The following is a 21,506-nucleotide window of genomic DNA, read 5'->3' as shown; positions in this document are numbered from 1 at the left end:
ATAGAAAATTTTCCATCATCGTACCATAGAATCATTCCATTAAATGGACGATATATGAAATATCATAAAATCGATCTCGAAATAACTGTTATAAAGTGTCTTTCAAATCGATGATTCGAGAGGTAAATAATATACAAAAATAAAAAATTTGCTTCACAACATTTTGCAACTTATCATTCCAAATGAAAAAAAAACCTAATTCTAATTAATTTTCACTTGCAGGTATTCAGTCATGAATTGAGTTTCACGACATTAATTTGGCGTATTTAAAGAAATAATTTATGTCTTCCCAATAGCAAACTACGTAAAGCTGCTTAAATAAATCTTTCAATTAATTTTTATTACACAAAAGTACCTGATATTGTAATCTACTTACCGGCAGTAAATGTCCGGCTGTACGAAAATTTCGTGCTTTTACATTCTCGTAAGGGATCGAGCATCGTTCGCGCAGGGAACTTCCATTTAATCCGCTCGCGAAAATCAATATGTCTGCAAAACAATGTGATTCGACTAGGCAACATTACAATCGTGCATTACAATCTAAACGACGGAGAAATTATGTGATTCGTTTTCGTGATCACATGATTCGCGCCCGGCGTTATCACGGACGGTTTATTAACTCTTGTCACGCGAGACTTCGCCCTTAACGCACTGTCGCTTCCCCCGAGTTTTATCTCGAGAGTGCGTGGACTTTTTATTCCGGCTTATTTGTACTTCACTTTTGCGCGCAATTTATCTGCCACGCAGTTAATAATAATTCGCGCCTTTAGCCTCTTCGTGATACACACGTACGCGCACACGCGTGACGGTGTCGTTGAGAAATTGTGGGAGCCATCATTTATCTCCGGTTACTCGCGCGAGTGCTTCCGTTACTCAATTTCTCTTCGAAAGAACCTAGCCGAAGTACATATCACCAAGATGGACGATCAAGTATTGCTTACAAGGAAGTTTTAAGTTCTCTCCAATTCTTCCCAGCCTTTTCTAACCGACCGAACCAACATGTTTATAGCTTCATTTACGAGCATTTAAAATGAACGCCGGTTAAACTTCCCTGATGTTTACTTCGTATTGCCAACTTTATTCAATATTGTAAGAAAGAGGGAGAGAGAGAGAGAGAGAGAAAGAGAGAAAAATTGAAATACTTGCGCGGAAAAAAGCCGCTTTTATTTTTATTACCGTATGCCTCTGAGACACATGCCCTTGCACCTTATATAGTTTTCTTATACACTCCGTTATGTGCCCATATGGTATTGAATACTTCGCTTCTACGTCATATTACCAAGTCAACAGAAATAATAAATTCGCAGACACTTTTACGGCCCGCATATCTCCCATCATTTTTTCCGCATCAACTTTCCGCCCAAGCGAGATCCTCACTAGCTGCTGGAAGTAATACTCGCGACTTCAATCCTCGACTTAAATCCCGTCCGCCGAACGGCATCGATCATGAATCATCCAGAAATTCTCGCCATCGCGTTTCGTCTTTTGGGAATAACGGGAGCGAGAGAGAGAGAGAGAGGAAGAGGAAAAACTTTGTACGGTAATTTCGTCCCACCCGCAAGATTGGCCGCATCAATCGCAAATGGTTTATTTAGGATCGCGTTGAACGCTATTCTTATCGGCGCCATCCCTAATCTTTCTCGAAGAAAGACCAGGGAGAAGAAGAATCGAGCACAAACGTATCGCGGAACTCGGCGATATTGGCTTTGATTCGCGCCGACAAAACGCCTACGCGACGCGTCGGCGTCGCGTTAACATATAAGACCACCCGCGCGACTTCTCGTCGTCTTCGATATCTCTTTTTCTTTCCCCCCCCCCTCCCTCCCCACTTCCCCTTGTCACCAGAAGGGAGGTAAACGGAAAGGCCTGGGTTGGTTCCCGCCTTTTCCCATCCGTCTTTCAACTCTCGACGACGCTCCAATCATCCTCCGGGAATGAAAAGGGCGATACGTAAAGTTTGAGCGAACATTTCTTTTTTCTCTCTCTCTCTCTCTCTCTCTCTCTCTATCTGTCCTTTATAGACACTAGGTCTTCGTATATAACGCAACGTTATTATTCATTTGCGGCGTTTTCCCAGCCGACCTCTTCCTCCTCCTCCTCCGCCTCTCTCGCCGCCACGGAACGTCCAGCCGGATCGTCGTCGTCTGTCACGGTGAACGATCGATGCACGTGATGCTTTTCCACTCGTCGCGCACATCTAGCAGCCTGTATGTGTATGCACATCGTGACATGCATACGTGTACGAGCCAGACGATTACCGGCTCTAGCCGCAAATGTAGTTGCCTCTGTCGAGTTTCGCAATTTGCAGCGAGTTCTACTTTGCACGCGTGTGTCAACTCCGCGTCATATCATCTATGTCAGAGATGCGCTCAAGCAATTTCGGGATATCTTTCCGTTAGCCGCAGTTGGGTAGAATTAAATTAATTTAAAACTCCATTTTCCACGCTAGCGCATTAATGTAGTTGCAATTTTGCGCATTGCAGTTATATGTAATTTAATATTTTATCTAAGTTATATCAAAATATTTAACTTCACATATACATGAGCGCCTAACAAATCCACTCTTCCATCTAAATTAAATCGATGGATGTAACTCAAGTAGCATGAATAGCTAACATTAAAAGAGTTCGTATTCTTTAAAGGTAAACATTCATTTAAATGTGCAAATTGATGACTATGCAAAATTCAACATGAATCGTTAGATATATTCCCTTTAAAAATGTTAGATATTATTCCCTTTAAAAAAGCAAATGTATAATAAAAGTTTCTCTCTCTCTCTCTCTCTCTCTCTCCCTGAAATAATATAACTATTAAATTAAAATGTCTACGAAATTCCCGTAAACTTAGCCAAATAAAGTTTAATAAAAAATCGCCACACGCGCGCCAAGTATTTTGAAAAGCATGCCAGAGAATGGCTTGTTTATTCCTTTGAAATAAAAAAAGAAAAAAAAAACAAAACGTCAACCGTAAACGTAAAATATGCTTTATGGAATGCCACGCTATCACGAAATGCTCCTAAATTTTTCATTCACATACGAGCTTGGGCGTGTACGGATTTAATTTAATTTCTCGACGCGGAAAGTGCAAACTCTTGCACGCGCGTCGTTTAGGTCACATTATAGTTACATCTCCCGGGGCAAAATGAGTCTTTGCGGGATTTCGCCTATTCCAGCGACGGCATCAGCTGACTGATGAGGAAGACACGAGCAATCCCAGCAATCAGTTCGACGGAGAGTACACGTAGTAACGCGACGAGGCAATTACATTCTCCATGGAAAATTGAATATCCGTGGGAATAATGTCTCGAATAAGCGAACAGCAACGAACGACATAGTCTGGAACGCTCGCAGGCCAAACGATTTATCGACGATTTATGTGTGGGTGTGTGTGTGTGTGTGATTCGTTAAACTAGCGCTAATTGACTTGAAGCAATCGGTCCCTTCTCGCACCCCTCGACCAACCGATAACGCGTCGGCCGAAGTTTCGCCCAACTTCTTGAGCGAATGCAATGGCATCTCGCCTCCTCCCTTCTCCCCGCCCCTCGATGTTAATTTCGCAGTCCCTGTAATTTCGTTACAGTCCCCAAACGCGGTTAGAACTAGAATCTAGGACGGGACGATAGATACTCGCTCGCTCGCCGAAGGAACCGGATGTGCTCCGAGAATCCCCGCCCTTTGTTCAAACGAGGGTGAATTTATGGGATCGTACCCATAATTCTGCGAGCTCTCGCGGCGCATACAGTGCGCTGATATCATCGAATGTCCCGTTAATGATTCATACGTCAGTGGCGAGAGTACACTCGGCGAGAGAGAGAGAGAGAGACGCGAAATTTCTATCGCAATGGAACGACTGAATAAAAATAAAATATCGAAGCGCGCGAGGTAGCGTAATTGCTTTTCGCCGAAAGTATGCAGATATTTCCTCTATATCGCGGCGCGAAACCATGTACGAATTCGTATACTACGATATTTCAATCTACGCTAAAGAGCATTCTACGTGGAACAGTGGAATACATAAAAGGAGTTTATAATACCATGGCGTGCTTAAGAGACTTTTTATTAAACCGAACAAAAATATCATTGCATTCGAGTTATGACGAATAAATCTTGTCGGGGAGAGATAATTGAATTTGAAAATATAACTCGCGTTCCTTTTACGTACTGTAGGATAAAGGCGATAAAGATAAAATGATTGCTAGTATCATGATTATAGCAATGAATCTGTTTACCGACGATTCTGAATTAGCGAGATTATTTGATGGGGAAAACTTTTTATCCCTTATATCGGATAAGAATAGACCTTTTTTTCCATTCCAGAGTTTAATAGTATCGGATACTGTTATATAACTTTTATCGAGACCAGGAAGCTGTTTCGCGATGAATGTTGGAAAGATCCGATCCGGCGGTCTACATATAACCTTTTGTAGGCTGATAGTAGAATGGGAAAGGTCGCAGTAGCTCAAAGAGAAATATATCGGACGCCGGAAAAATACCGTCGCGACTCGCGTCGAGAAAAACAAGGCGATTAAGATACGGGGTAGATTGTAAAAATTTTTAGCGCTTAACTCACTCCAATCACCGCGCAGTTTTTTCTCGTGAGAGATACTGGATAGATTATGCGTACTTACATTTCTTTACAAAATATCACGTATATATCAGATTTCTGGAAAAATTCCGAAGAATCCCGAGCGTTTTAACAATTTTAACGAGATCAGAGCACTTGATCCCCGATAAAGAAAAATTGCCCTTAGTTACCGTCCGATCGATAATGGAAATTCGATTAATGATCGTGAACGAGTGTATTTTAAGCAAACCGGAGAGAAGAATCCAGCTCAAAGACATATCCGGGCGGTCGATTTTAATAGAACGATGGCAAAAGCCGATCGCCTTTTATAACGCGAAAAGCGTGGCTTTACGTAAAATAATATTAATTAAATACCTATCGATGAAAAAAAAATTCCAAACCATCTCCGATAAATCACAACTACGTTATCACGTTTTTTGAAAAATAGATTTTATCATCAACCGCTGTATCAAGTTTGCTCCGCTATGTCAAAGGATACAATGCAAAATTTTTGCGCGATATTTTTGGCCAATATATATTTTCTGCGGCGTTTAAAAATGCCGTTGCAAAAATTCAGAAAAAGAAAATTGTGAAAAAGAATAGCTACATTAAACTCTATTAAAATAGTTTCTTTTCTTTTCATATTCGGATAGCTCCTCATTCTTAAGCCATCGAACTCCATTTCTTGTCGTCTTTCAAAAATAAATAATCGAGATAAATCGAATCATTTCATTATTAATATCGATATATTTACGGGGACAGAAAAGTGACTTTTATTAGGAATAAAATCTAGGATATCGAGTACCAGCGGCGGTACACTATAATATTTAGCCGACTTTTAATGCTGATCACGTCTGGTCTTGCGAACTGATGCGGGTTTCACGTTGCAGGCACATAAAAGCACGAATGCACTTTGCTGGAATACATACTGCGAACTACGGATAATTTAAAGTGGTCATCGGCGTAGATCTTTCGTTTTCTCGAAAAAAAAAAAAACCTCCGCGAAAAAATATTCTTTGTTTTTTTGTGACACATTAATCTTGTTGGCACTTGAGGGAATTCAACCTCGATTCTTTCATGAGTCGCGAGTTTTTTAAAAAGTATTGTTATTTTAATGAGAATTTCTTGTAATTGCATTTAATTATTATTTACAGAAAATAAACATATATCCATTTAAAATTCAAGATGCCCGAGATTTAAAATTAAATACTTATAAAGAGCACGCTGTATAGACTCTATGTATGTTATAAAGAATTCAGATATTATCAAGAAAAAAAAAGTTATTAATTTTTTTTAATTACAAGCTCTTTGTTCCCTAAGACTTTGTTAATAGAAAAATTGACACTTCTTCATATTCAATAATCAATTAATTGCAACCTGGTTTCCTTGGAAACTTATATTTTGTAATAAAAGAAATAATAAGAAATTTCGAGATAATATAAATAAAAACATATTTATTCGGAATGTCATCTCGAAATTCGATTCGCGCGAGATGTTTTTTCACGGTTGTTCGAACGCATGTATCACACGTTATATGCGCCTGCCATTTCATCTCCAAGTGATTTGAGCAGTAAAATCAGAAGGCAAGATGCACTCCATCGAAGGCGCATGCATCGAGGCACCGATAGAGTACGATAGTTCTTTATTCTAAGAAAATGGAATAGAGATGAGAGAGCTAAGTCTCTTGCTACGTGCCGGGGCCGCCTCCTTTCTTCTTCTTAGAATTCTCTTTCCCTTTCTTATGACCGTGCAAACACAATTCTCATTTTTATGCCAAGAGTGGAAGATGAAGATAAGGAGAACAAGGGTGACGGACAATTTAGTAGAACAGACAAATGAACGAACAAACGAACGAACGAGCTCGTTCGTTTGTTAGATCTTTATGCAAAATTTCACGATTATTACTTCTCTTATATTTTCTATTCCCTTTTTAAGTTCATTCTTTTTTTTTTTTTCAAAAACTAAAGCCACGCCACGAGAGATTTATCGTAGCCGGAAAAATTTATTCCGAGAGTCAATTCTTATTTACGAAATTATTTATGAATTTTATAAGAGGATGTATATGTCGGGAAAAAATATAAAAAATATTCAAAACACTTTTGCATTTAAAATCTGGCATGGTCGATTCGATGAGATCAGAAATATAAATCCTTGTATGATAAAGTAAACGAGAAAGCGTCTAAAAGACAATTCCCGTGATAATCCAATCATCGCGTAAGTAATTATAATATCGCTTTGTTTCATGAATAATAATGATATTGATGCAGCAGCGCATATCTAACTAATTAATAAAGTTAAAATAAACAGACTCACTCGCGACGTTAAATATCTACCAGTTGAAGATCACTCGTTCACTTGCGCGATGAAAGACGACTAATTACGCGCGTTAATTAACAAGCTAGGATAACCCGACATTTGGTTCGGCATTTCATTACGCGTGCGAGAATCGCTTTCGAGTAATATTAATGAACTCAGACGCAACAATAGCGGCGATATAGAACTGCGCGCTTTAATTAACGATCATTGAAAATTTCATAATAAAAGTTTTAGACATTCTCTACATTCATCCGCGATGCGTTTTACGGATACCGAATATCGAATCGCTAATGAATGATTGAGATCGCGCGGCGCTTTGTCCGACACCTCCTATTCGTTTGAACGCGGCATTTGAATTAAGAATTCACGCGGGAAGAAAATGCGACGCGATTCAATAGGCCGAGCAATTGAAACCTCAATTTGCCTCGTCGCCATTAAAAAGAGATTTAAAAATCGGCTTGACATCATCCCGTTCGATTGGACGTTTCTAGCACGTGCGACTGATGCGTGCCGTTGTTTTGTCACATTTCAACAATGGCTGCGTTTCGTGTAGCACCGGAGCGCGAACCGCTACGCGCGCTTCCATCATCTGTCAAAGCGATACGTGTATTCGGACAATTTGCGAGAGAAGAGATAAGATACAATGCGTGAGAGTCAACATGGACGCAAATCAATTATCGATCCGCGAATCTCCCAAATGTTTACTCCGCTCGCTGTTGAATCGTATTAATTCGGTGAAAGAATTAATGTATTGGCGACAAAGATTTTTCATACGCGATTCCCAAATGACATAAACAGCTGATTGAGCGTGTAGTCCTAATTTATTAATAATTGTTATTAATTGATTCATTCCATTATTGTTAATTAATTGTTAATTAATTGTTAAATAATTGTTTATCATCTCCATACAAATTATTACTAAACGTTAATTATTCAAACAATTGCAACATCTAGTCAATTGTTTAATAATGGAGCCTGCAATAGTATAACTGTGGATCTAATATAATTGAATAATATATAAATATAATAATGATACAATGTTTCATAGAGAAAGAATAAAAGCTCTTTGATCTTCTTTACATTTCTCGTTGGCCACTAATTATGTATACAGATCCAATATCTCGCTAGACCGCACCGTGCACGAGCGACTACAAATTTAATTTGCAACGCGCCGCACGTGACTGTCATATCTCCGCCCAACGACGTTTTATTACAAAATGAATAATGTAATAGAACGCTACGTTTAGCTGCGTTTTCCACCCTCCGTCCGACGTGAGTTTATGGCGCGCAAAAAAAGAAAAAAAGAAAAGAAAAAAAATCGTAACAAGGTAGCTCGGGAGTCGTCAAGATCTAATTCAATCTGCCCTCTATCAACGCGCGGCGAAATATTGTTCCAATTGTATTATCGTGATCGCGACATACGTGCACCGCGTTATATTCGGCCGCGTAAATAGTTTGCGCGAGTCGTTACCGTATTCGCATCGTGGTACATCGCGATGCGTTTTCGCGAAATATACTCCGCTGAATTCGCGTTACATCCAGGACAACGTCGTTAATTCAAGCGTACCATTAAAGTGCACTTTATAAACCGTTGTTCTAAATGCGAGAAAGTTGCTCGCGCATTTGTTCGCCAAATTAATTTAAATTCGAGTAAATTCATTTGAGAAATCACAAGTGTGTTTCTTCAACTAATGGTAAAAAGATGATTACACAGAGTGTTTCTAAAGAAGGTGAAAAGGGGGAGGTAAAAATTAAATTTCTTTTTTTTCAAATTTTGAACAAGTGAGAAAAATAAAATTTAGTAGACGTTTTCCATTGGTTGAAAGGATACTTATTAATATTTTTTTTTTTTTAATTTTCCCCATTTTTTAATTTTTTTAAAAATTTTAATTATCATTATAAAGGGATAAAACTAATAAATCCTAATCAATTTTTTATTTTTTCTTTTTTTAAATCAATACTTTTCAAGAAAACATAAAATAAAATATATTATTACGCAGCACCTTACCTAACTTAAATGAATACGAGATAACGAAGTGTCGATGAAGCGGGATCCCTCCTTGAGCGCATTAAGATTGGCATTTGCTCGCTAAGAAACAGCCGCGACAATTTTACGGTGCGGCCGTTATCATCCCTTCGTCCTCGTCGTAATGACGCCGGTTATCGTCGCAAATTGCGGAGGCGTGTGTTACAACACGTGCACGTGCATCGGATGGCATCGTAAATTGTCGATGCCGTTGATAACGAGAAGGGGAACGGATCGCGCGATCTGCATAGCGGCAGACTAAGGTGGACCTCGATAACGCCCGCTATGGAAATTGAATTCCGCCGGAAAGAAACGAAGAGACTCTGTCGCCGAACTGCGGCTCCTGTGCAACTCCACCGATCGGGGGGGGAGTTGCATTTTCGTGGATAAAACCCCCTCAACGAAGGAGCCGCAGTTATATATTTTCACGGAGATAAAATTGCGCGATTACGTTCATAGCCTCTCGTAACCCTTTCGGCCCCTTTCACCGTTAATAAACGTGGCCTATAATAATCCCGATCAAAGGGTTATCGCACGAATATCGGATTCCCTTCGTTAACGCTTCCGCTGCGATAATTCGTTAAACCACAAGGGTCGCTTAGATCGACGATTGCGCGATAACCCATTAAACTTACGGCCACTACGCAACAACACCACGGGGGGTGGATGGAGCGGGGACGAGGAGGGGTGTCTGCATTTCCGAGAAACAATATACATAATGGCGAAACTTTCGGTTACCCTTTATATATATTCCACGTACGTTTCGTTCCAATTACCGGGGGTTCGAGAAGTAAGGGGCGCGCGCATGTGCTGGGTAACGCCATTGGCGAAGAGAATTCTCGTAAACGTACAACAACTATGTGCATAAATTGCGCTTGCACTTGCGCGCATAATAATCCCGAAATTCCACCCTCGTGTGAAGTTACCGTCCGTCGCGTATTCGCGCAATCGCTGGCGTTCCCTCGCGCCTCGCACGTACAAACGGAATGCACGCTGCGCCTCCCTAAGTATGCGCAGCGATGATGCAGCCGCGGCTGCAGATTTCGCATTTATGCACAACCGGGCGTTGTATATCCCTGCGGAGCGGGCGGGCTTATGTGCAGTAGCGCGTATTACGACGTACTGCACATTTTGCAAGGATCGCGGGCCGCACATATTGCGCCCTTTTTAACAAACCGTATATCTCGTCACGCCACTACACGCCGTGAAAGAATGAAAAACAGCATTTTTTTTTTTTCACTCGCAGCAAAAATATTTGTTTCCTTTAATTCTCTACTAAAACGCGAGCTTTTATATCCCATGTTAATTTCTACGCAAATTCTTTGATTGATCGTGTTTCATATATCCCGATTTTATTTTTTAGATTAATTGGAAGTGTTGATAATCCGAAATATATATCTATTTTGTACATTCATATATACTCCTTTAATATTCTTTTATTATAATAAATATGACATATGCATTATTGCAGACTAATAGACATTTAATTAAAGTCTAGGAAATTTAATTAAAAAGAAATTTAGGTAAAAAGCTTTTTTCGTTCAAAAAGTAATAAAATAAAATAAAAATATCGTGTAATAATTGACGGACTTAATTTTCACTTTTCGAATAAACAGACAGTTTTGTCGACACTTTTTAATCGCAACCATATTTTACAAGCCATTTATAAATTGGTTTTTGACACATTGCATGTAAAAATTCATTTTTATTTCCATCAGAAAGACATGCACATATTTTTCTCACAATATTTCATTTTGATCTATAAACATTTAAAATCATATATATATATATAATATATATTATAATTTAATTTGATTAAATTAATGAAATTTATTTTTTTCAATTAAAAAACAAAATTTTTAATAATTCTGATGAACCATAACGCGGATAATGACTTTTCGATTATGTGTCTCTGAAAGCGTAAATTACGTCTTCCGGTTTAACGAGACTTTGAGAGGCTGGGGAGATTAACCGTAAGCTTTCAGAGAGATCGCCTTTTGTGGGCGACAGCCGTTGACATCGCTCGAAAGTTTTCCCATCTCCATGTCATCGCGCGCATCCCGACACGCTAAAGTTTTCAAAAGCTATTTTAATTAACGACTCCGGGCTCCCGGAGAGACATCTTAACGCGATCGAAGAGGACGCGGGACGCTTTTTCAACTTTTACGAGCGATTATCGCGAGAAAGCGCCGTCACACGCGGATAAAGTTGCTCAATTATCCGCCGCAGTTTTCTCTTAGTCGACTACTTGTTCGTTATTTTCGATTCATTTTAAGCAACTCGTCTATATGCCCTTCGTTACCGCCCTTAATCGCGCAAAGTTATCCGCCGATCCCCATTAACGGGAATCATAAAAGACGGAGAATCATAAAAGTACGCGAACAAATGTCTAAAATTTTATCACGCACTTTATTACAATAATATCTGAATTAATAGATGGAATAAGTAATTTATCTCCGTCTATTTGAAATTTTTTGTAATGACCTCGACAAATAATTCTGCCGTTTGATTAAACTTGCCCGACCAGAACAAATCTCTCTGGCAAAAGTTTTTATGCTTCCTTCCAGTTTTTCGCCACCGCTCCCGCTCGTAAAGAATGGCATGACCTGCGAAAAATACACCGGCGACAATCGAACGACTCGAAGACGAAAGAGGCGAGAATATCCTATTCAGCATCCGTCGTGAAAAGTGGGTAGCTATCAGATCGGGGATTCCTTCACAAATTTCCATCTGATCTTTTTTTTCGCCATTATCCCGGCCGACCGGTTTATAAAATTCGCGCGAAGGCCAACGAGGCTGGCTTCCTTCGGGGTCGCAGGATGGATTTTATAATATATAAGAAAGGATCAGCCGCGTGCGATCGATCGATATTCGTACTCGGCAAATGCGGAAGATTCTCGGGAAGATTCTTCGTCCCCCCCGGTCAAGAAAATAAGCAGAGATAACGTTCGTGAAATAAAAGCGATATATATATCGAGATGAGTTTTCGAAGCAGGTCTTTGAAAAGGTGCACTTCTACGAAAGCTTCCTTCCGCTTTTGTTTCCTTTTATCTACTGAGATCTACTACTAGTGTGTTTCAAATGATTAAATGGATCTCGGAGCTCGGCAAATTAAAGTAATTAGAAATAATATTTTTTACCAACACTTTTTTTGCACGTCTGTCTGTTCATCGTAGGAGATAAATTGCGACAAAATTGTAAAGTTCATTCAAAAAGCTGTTAAAATATTTCAATTCGTGCAGTCATGTTTAAATTATTATAAAATGTCAGCAACCTGATTTAAATGTTTGTTTCAAATTAATATCTGAAAAGTCATTAATAACATTATATGTATATTTAATAAATTCGGAGAGAGAGAGAGAGAGAGAGAGAGAGAGAGAGAGAGAGAGTGGATACTGTGAATTAACGACTTAAATATTCATTTATTTAAATTTGATTGTTATTTAATATATTTGTTAGTAAAATCAAACATTAAACACACATGCTTTTTTGATAATCTAAACAACACATTGTAGATAAATTGTCAAGCATGTAGAAAATTAAAATCTCTAATATCATCATAACATATATATTTTTAAAAAATTATAAGTAAGATATCGCGCGTTTGAATCCCCAAAACGAAAATGATCGCGTCATTTTGATAAATGCCTCGTATAGGCTTGACTGGTGGCACGCTCGACAGTATTCCCTTGATGAAGCAGCGAATTTGAATAACGGCAAAGCGTAAAGGAAGCCGAGCCCCGTGGAATTAATTCAAGATACTCGGGTACTTATGACGTGCGATTAACACACATACAGCTTTATGCCTCCCGATACTAAATGCAACGCGCAATATATTATATATATATATATATATATATATATATATATATATATGTGTGTGTGTGTGTGTGTGTGTGTGTGTGTGTGTGTGTGTGTATGTATGTATAAAATATGCGTTTACACATCTGGTTTATATCCTATCTAAAAATTCATTGCTTCTGAACTTTTCCGATATCCGGCGTTTGTAAACGTCGTTGTCATATGTACGCAGCGTGTCTGTTCGAATGAATCGCAAGTAGAAAATATATGACACACGAGAATACGGAATGATGCGATTTGCAAGACGAAAGAATATTCGCGCGAAGCGCGAATGTCGATTGGTTTGACAGTTTCGACTTTATATCGTCCAGGCGAACGAAACGGACGGCGGCAAAAAAAACGCCAATCTCACGCAAGCGTCGGAAAATAAGCTGAGATTACCTTAGAACGGTGAAAGAGATGGTGACAACAAATATCGTTGAATTTCTTCTCTTTGACAGTCCTCGACAGCTCCTTCATAACCCTCTCTGATGAGCGTCGTTGAGTCTGTAGATTAGAAAAACTCGCGACGACGGAGGATGCCCCCGAGAAAAGTGGCTCCCGAGATTATTAATGGATGGAGACAGATGGAAAGAGAGAGAGAGAGAGAGAGAGAGAGGGAGAGATGGCACGAAAACCAACGCGCGAGCGAGTCTGAAGGAAAAATACCAAATGATACGTAAAAACATGACAGAGATCTACTACCCGCGACTTCCCAAACACTCTGCCAGATAAACAACCTTTAACTGAAGGTCTTGGCAAGCTAAACTGTGTTGTATTATCTTTTCATTCTTTTGTTGACAGTATTGCGCTAGAGACAAAAACTAAATACAGACATTTTGAAGGGATTCCAGGTGTTTAACAAAGAAGTGTTTCTATTTAAATTTCAGCCCTTATTTTCGGCAAACTTATATCACTTTAAATGTAAACGTCAATAAATTTTGCTTTCATTCAATACTTTTAATTGTTTCCATCTATCGTCACGATGAATAATCTTTTTTTAAAAAAATTTTTCTATCAATTTACAATTTATTTATACATACTTACGCATATTTAGAATTATATATTCATTTTTATCGAAAAACTCTTTTCCTTTTTTAAATTGTTTAATAAATATACAATTCATCAATTTAATTATTTAATGAATATATAACTCATCATTGATATATACAATTTAAAATATAATGCAGTGATTTATATACAATATGTCAACTCTTTTTACATATAGTATCTCCTAAAATTTGCATTCTCCATTACGTAACTGATTTCCCCAATATTTTATTGCAGCGATTAAATATGCAAGCGTACCGTAATAAAATAATTTAAACAATAAATACCACAAGGTGGTTACAGGGTCGGCTAATTCTTACTCCCAAGTTTATACGAATTAACGCGATAAACTGAATTATCATTTAGAGAGGCGCGCTTTTTCCCGATCGAGGATATTGCTTCCGCAGCCAGAAGGATATCGAGAGATTTAAGGGACGGCAAAAGGAAGGAAATGGACGACGGAGAAAAAAAAGATGCAATTTAGTCCATAAATCCGAAGTCCAGTGGACGAGTAACTTCAGTCAATTAAACATTTTCGATCCTCAAACCAATTACAAGATTCGAATATATCGATGACGCGATGATATTATATATCTGTTTCATATTCTAAAATTATTCGTTGAAACGAGCAGCCACAAAATAATTACCATTATACCGCTGACACATGCGCAAGTGATTAATTAATCAAACCTCGTGAAAATCAACGACTTACACGTCATTTAGAACCTCCGCCACGAGTCAATCGCGTGAAAAACGAAAGGAATTCTCATTCCCATTAAAACGTCCACCGTTTTTCGAGAGTTGCGTGACTCGCTGCTACACCTTTATACATGCCCCGATCAAGTTCACTTAATTAACGAAGGTTCCATGTTGGAAATGGCAAAGTGCTAGATCATATTTGAGATTAAATACGAAATTAATATCCCTCGAGATACGTGTAATACTTTTCATGAAATGACATCGCGCCGAAACTGACAGTTAACAGCTGATCGATCCGCCGAGCCCCGACCGTAAAAAGTCGAGAACAGGACAATATCCCGAACAAGATCAATCGATTTATATCGGATATCGTGTACTGCGCAGACTACAATGGTGATTCGAGTTTTAAATAAGTTTTTTCTTGCGGCGTCGCAAAACCGCGAAGTCACGAACACAACGGAATCGTTTCGCCGACGATACCTCCAGGGCAAATTTTATTTGCATTGCAAAAGTATTTTAGCAGTCTATTGTTATCGCTTCGTCAATTTTGAGGAATAACGATTGGTCTGCGAACTTACACGATAACGATCCGTTTCGCTTAATTCTCGACGAGTATTATAATTTCTGCGAGCGTATCTAATAAAACAAAAGTGATTTGATTTTCGCGCAGATAAAAATGTGCTTGAAATAATTTGTTCGGCGGTAAACAATTTTTCGAATATTCTTTCCGTCGAACAAAAGAGAGAAACTATTCTGATAATATTTTGATTAGGCAATCTCTGATGAGGTCGCATGTGTTTTCCGAAACAGTTGGAACACTCTTCTCATGCGAGAGAAGTTAGTTCGCGCTGTACTATTCGTAAAAGCTAATGGTATACGGGGTGACGCAAGATTATCATATAAACCACAAAACTCTTCACGTTCTGTCGTAGTTCTATCGACCCCGAATGTTCGTCCTTCGCCCTTTACCCTTTGCCCATCCTACCCCACCATAACACATTCGGCTCAGCTGACGTAGGAAGCAAAGCGCTTTCCTCACGACACGTGTATTTGACAAAGTAACTATCATCTGGTTACCAATTAAGATAAAATGTCAAATGTCATCGTTAAAAAATTTTATTAAAAAATTCTTTTGATAAAAGAAAATTATGCTTTAAAAAATATGTTAAAATCTTTTTGTGCGATTTTGACATATCGAATCGCATTAATATTTTCCAGCTTTTATCAAAGAACAAACGCTTTGATAAATGTAAGCGCTTTTATCAAGAAACAAGTTCAAGAAACGAATCGGCAGGATGGAAGACTGTAATTGCCATTCGTTACTAGCTAATCTCCCTTTTCTATTTTGTCGATTCTTTTCCTCGATCGCCGCCGTAAAAGAACGTCGAGTAATCCGTTCGCTTAAATACAAAGATTGGAGGGGAAACTTTCGTTATTCCAGCAGCAATACACATCCGTCTTGGGAATGCCGTTATCGATTGTCTTTCGTGTTTCTCTGGCTTAAATAAATTCAATCGACCGATTGAATCCTTCTGCATCGCGACGATCCTTCTTTTTTTCTTTCAATCCATCACTTCCACCATCGCGATACATTTTTATTCCGTGTCCGAAGTAAAAGAGAGCGACGTTAACAGCCGGCTCTTCGCCCTTGGACTGACACAACAAGGAACGATGCCCGTCCACATCCACATCCGCACGGCGCCGTATAAAAATTTGATCGAGACAATCGAGTTTTTCAATGAGACACAGTATCTCCGTACTGAATTTACCGAGAAAATCCGTCGTGCAATAAATCACACGGCAGTTGATACCACGAGCCTGGCACAAGCACCGGAGAACAATAAATAATTCTCTCTTTCCCTCCCTCCCCCCCGAGTTTCTTCCTTCGCGATTCTTTCCCTCGCGCTTTTTCTTACCGAACACTTTTCACGCGCGGAATAACTCGATCTTGCCATGCGTGGGCCAATAATTAATTACCTCTCCAAATCTCCTTTCTTGTTTCTGTTACAGTCACCGAAAAGGAGATTCGTCAATGGTAAGTTTGACCCTAGGAGAGACAATAAGCCATTAACTGAACTTGTACAAACTCGGACAGGATGATTAAAGATTTCGGCGATAAAAAATTAATTTTGTTGACAGAATTATCATTAATTTAAATCTATGTCAAATTTAGATAAAAAGTTATTAGAGAACAAATAGATTCTCAAGAAATTATTTCTTAATTATTAACGACGCAAGATAATGCATTTTTGCTTTGTAAATAATTATTTATATTAGGACTGCTTTATATTATTTAGGCACAAAGGATTCTTGAAAGATTGCCCCGATGGACTGCTGACAGAACAGGTATTTATATCTACAGTCAATATATATTAAGTGCATTAATTTTCTCCTTCTCTTTTGTTCAGTTTACGAAAATTGTTTGTAACAAAAAATAAAGATTAACAAAAAGTTTCAAGCTAATGTGTGAATAATTGAATGTATTACTCTATAAAAAAAAAAAAAAAATATGCACATCAATCACACGCCACGTGGCAACAACAGAGGAGGAAAGGGTTAATCACCTCCCCCAAATAATCAATAGCTGTGTAAAAAGCTCGAGATATAGCACGAAACTCGCGTGATTTTCAGGGGTTTATAAAGATCTACAAGCAGTTCTTCCCGCAGGGTGACCCGTCGAAGTTCGCCTCCCTTGTCTTCAGGGTCTTCGACGAGAACGCCGTGAGTTTCCTGTCACGTGTGTACACATCGCGGCTTTCCACAAACTCTCACGCTTCTCAAATTTGCGTTCGCCATGTCGGCGATTGCGTGCAAAGGACCATCACGCGATTGCGCTTTCGACCATACCTTGCACAAATTATTTTCTCCTCTCTCCCCACCGTAGCTGTCGTTGCCCCCGCAGCGTCTTTATTGCCGCGTTTAACCAGCCGGTTAAGCATTTATTTAGTCTGGCATTAGATAAGAATAGGTTGTTAATTTGCATAGTAAATCGTATACGCTGAACGAGCGCTCGCGATAAAGCACAGACGAACACGAATCAAGCCGAATCGCGAATTGATCGCGATGTTTAATCAGCGCTGGCTCGCTTTCCGAGTAACTGAGTGATGAATATTTCTCGCCGCAAATCGACTATATCTATCGAATATCGAAGATACTGAACGATATTCGAGACAGAAATTTTCCACGGATTTCTCTCGCAAGATTAGTCGAACTTGCGAAGTCCCGAGAGAAGATGAAGATATTCCAGAGGGAGGAAATTATTTGCACAGTGTATGATCGATAGTCGCTAGACTTAGCTATAACCTGGTTGCTGTTTGTCTTTGAAGAATCGCGATCGCAAATAACTCGCGATTCTCGAATAGTTTGCGATCGATAGGGGAAAAAAAAAAAAACATCTCGCGTGCGACATCCGGGGCGAAATAAGGAAACGTCGGAATTGTTGTTTCAGGACGGCACGATAGAATTCGAGGAGTTTATAAGAGCGCTGTCGGTGACGTCACGCGGCAACCTGGACGAGAAGCTTCACTGTGAGTACCTTGTTCCTGATCCCCCCGCCCCCCCCCCTCACCCCTCGAGAAAACTTATCCACTGGAATTTTTGGGGGAATTCACTCGCGAGCTATGTTGTTTGCCCATCTACTTTGGATACATCGCACACGCAATCGTCGAGATCCCTCTATATTCCCCTATTTGATTTATTCAAGATAGTAGAAGCCTCGAGAACTTAAGTCATTCAACTTTATCTGAAAAAAAAATAAAAAAGTTCGCCGCTCTCAGCTTTTCATGATTAAAACAGAAATTGTTAACTAAGAAGTGGATCTCACAAATAAATTGCTTTTGACATTTCTTTCAGAAAACTGGTAAAATTGTTGATAAATGAATTTTCGATGAAATTAAATTTAATTACGTGGAGATTGACTTTTTTTTACTTAAATAATAAATTCATATTCATATTTTCTGCAAAAAAATTTATTTCGCGAAAAAAAAAGGATATTCGAGATACTGCGAAGAAAAATTACACATAAAATTCGAGACAAGCTATGAAAAATGATCATCGCTATGCGAGACGACGAGACTCTCTCGACTCTTGTCCTTCTCCACGAGAATAGCTATCGATGAACGATCGCAATCTGAACCAGAAGTGACCAATGAAACGTATATAGCTTCGCTGGGGTTATCACAAAATTATTATTGTATCATCGCGGAGAAAACTTGCAAGTTCGCGAGAGAGAGAGATATGAACGCGAAACGAACTTTCTCCTCTCCGAACAAAGCGCTCTTTCGGACATCTTCCCAGAAATTCAGTCGCAAAAGTCAATAGCGTTCTTCTTCCCCTTTTCTCCTTTCTTTTCAGGGGCCTTTCGTTTGTACGATGTGGACAACGACGGCTTCATCACGAGGGACGAGATGTACAATATAGTTGACGCGATATATCAGATGGTGGTAAGTATATCCCTTTCAACGTGCTTAGCCCGCAAGGAAATCTTTGACGTGAAACACATTCCATTGCTCGCGTCTCGATTTTGTTAGCCTCCCTTCATCCAATCCTCTCAAGGTAACATAGACCTATCTCCAGACAATCATGAATTCTTGGCGAGGAAGCTGCTATTAAAATTCTGATAAAGATGAAAAATAAATAATCTATTCGTATTTTAATATTACACTACTCAATTGCGTGTTTCGTTTATTGACAGCTATAAATAAAATCGTTTACGATGACAGTTAAGATTTATGTGGCTGCTTAAAGACTTGCTCGCTATAATGTAATCGCAATCACTGACGTGCTCAATATCAAGCTAATATTTTATCCCAACGAGCGCGTTATATACGTGTAACCTAGCGGAAGTTATAATCCTATTGCGCAGCTTCGAACCGGCCAACTGCAAGCGAGTTAACGACACAAACTATAACGTCACCCGTCCTTGCTGCCGCTCCCGACACAAACGCGATCTACGCGACATATTTGAAGTTACACAATGTGTCACCCCCCCCCCTCCCCCTTATTATGCAATGCTCGCTATAATATTTCTGCATATTAACTCTTTAATTCTTTCATCCCGGCGACGACATCATCGGGCGTTGAACGAACGGAAAATAAGTACCGGAGGACGTGCACTTCTCCCGGAAACAGGCATTACTATTATTCACAGTAATTCCCCGCGTGCTCTAATTAGAGCACCGACACGCTAAACAAGGTCGCGCGCGTTCGTGATTGCGCACTTTCCAGCCAAGCTTTACTTGCACGGGGAACGTTAACGAAAAACTCTTCGTGGAGGGAGCGAAATTTTCCCGGAAGGATCAGGCGTAATATAACACGTCGACACTCACCGGGTGTTGTTGTTTTGCGCGGATATTGCGCGCCCGATGCGAAATTTCAGCGTAAAACTCGTTGGAGCGTGGCTGCGGAAAGTCCGTCGCGCGACAACGATTCGCCATTAATCACTTTGAAGCCTCGTTAATATTAATTTCAAAGAGAAATATATATACAGTGGCGCGTTATTATACACCCGCAAGAGGTTGGGCGGGGGGGTGGAGAGGGGGAGGAGTGGGAAACTCACGCATGGTAATCCATAAACATGCGGGTTGCGGACGAACGGAAATTTTATACGTCGACTTTGAAACAATAAGCGCGATCGTATTATAATACGCGATTGAAAGCTAAATGCAACTGATAAAGCCGAATTACATTATCGGGAATTAGCGGGCGATTTTAATCAGAACTCGCGAGATCAAACGAATGCGTTAAAAGTCAATATACCGTGTCATAAACCAACATGGACACTCATCGGCAATAAATTCGCCGCAATAAGATAATAATTGATAATAAAATTCTATCCCTTTCTCATGTCATCGAAGTGACAATAAAAAATTCACGATGCAATTAAGTTCTCTGTTGTAATAATTTTCGCATATTTAGAAACGAAAATTTGCAAATAAATCGTTCGCGGGTAAATTTTTTTTTTTTTTTTTTTAAATAATCTCGCTGACTCGTTTTCAGTTTGAAAAATGCATGTTATTTATAGATTCACATAATCTGTAATAAAGAAGCGCTTTAGCACGCTCCTGCTCTCTCCAGTAAGGATAACATGGCAATTTGGAAGCCCCATTAAGTCCCGTCGATTAATTAAATTCCAAGGGGAGGATAACGTGGGGATGTTCCAGGGACAGCAGCCGCAAGCCGAGGACGAGAACACCCCGCAGAAGAGGGTCGACAAAATCTTCGACCAGATGGACAAGAACCACGACGACAAGCTCACGCTCGAGGAGTTCCGGGAGGGTAGCAAGGCCGATCCCAGGATCGTTCAGGCGTTGTCCCTGGGCGGCGAGTAACCCCGATTTCCATCATCACAGACGGCGCACGACCCTTCGAAATCGGAAGTCTCCACGCCGTCGTCATTATCGTAATTATCGGCGCGAGACTGGACGAAACCGCTCGTCCCGATCGGCTCGAGCCGATGAGAAACGATCCTGAGTAAAGGCAAGTCCACATCCGCGCGGTTTGCAATGCACGTATAATAGAATAGCGTGATAAAGCGAATGTGAGATGTAGAGATTCGCGACTATTTTTGAAGAAATCTCTCGTCAAAGAATTATAATTCTCTCTCTCTCTCTCTCTCTATCTATCTCACGTTTTTCTACCTTCTATCTCTTTCTCTCTTTTTATCTCGCTCTCGGAGAAGATCGGTTCTCGTTCCCCGTTGGTGAATCGATCTCTCCATCTCCATCTTAATGCTCCGATTTCGAGAATCTCGATCCTAATAAATAGATGTGTAGCGTTGAAATAATCGTAGCTTTCAAGGAGACTGGACGTGACAAATTACATTCTTAACTAGAGAGCATGCGGGACACTTCGATATGAACGAAGATTGTTAGAGTACGAACGATGAAGATAATAAATCGAGATAGAAGGGAGCATTCTCTCTCGCCTCGAAAGAAGCTTCTTTTGTCGCGTTATTCCTCCTCTGCATTTTCTTGCTTATTCCATCGACAAAGCAACGTCACGGTAATGAGAT

At 39.6% G+C, this 21,506-nt stretch overlaps 1 protein-coding gene across 1 annotated transcript in view; it reads left to right on the top strand.

Moving 5' to 3' along the window:
* The window catches only part of LOC126849906 (frequenin-1), a 30,418-nt gene extending 9,194 nt beyond the window's left edge, over positions 1-21,224 (top strand). The window contains exons 3-8 of the mRNA XM_050592288.1: positions 16,505-16,529; positions 16,792-16,840; positions 17,126-17,215; positions 17,943-18,021; positions 18,848-18,936; positions 20,656-21,224. Coding sequence (XP_050448245.1) covers positions 16,505-16,529; positions 16,792-16,840; positions 17,126-17,215; positions 17,943-18,021; positions 18,848-18,936; positions 20,656-20,823 — 500 coding nt within the window. The 3' untranslated portion in view covers positions 20,824-21,224. The remainder of the gene's footprint in view (positions 1-16,504; positions 16,530-16,791; positions 16,841-17,125; positions 17,216-17,942; positions 18,022-18,847; positions 18,937-20,655) is intronic.
* The last annotated feature ends 282 nt before the right edge of the window (positions 21,225-21,506 follow it).

The sequence above is a fragment of the Cataglyphis hispanica genome, chromosome 5, assembly GCF_021464435.1.
Source record: "Cataglyphis hispanica isolate Lineage 1 chromosome 5, ULB_Chis1_1.0, whole genome shotgun sequence".
NCBI classification, from domain to species: Eukaryota; Metazoa; Arthropoda; class Insecta; order Hymenoptera; family Formicidae; genus Cataglyphis; species Cataglyphis hispanica.
Note: the sequence above shows the minus strand (reverse complement) of the source record. Positions and strands in the feature narration are given on the sequence as shown.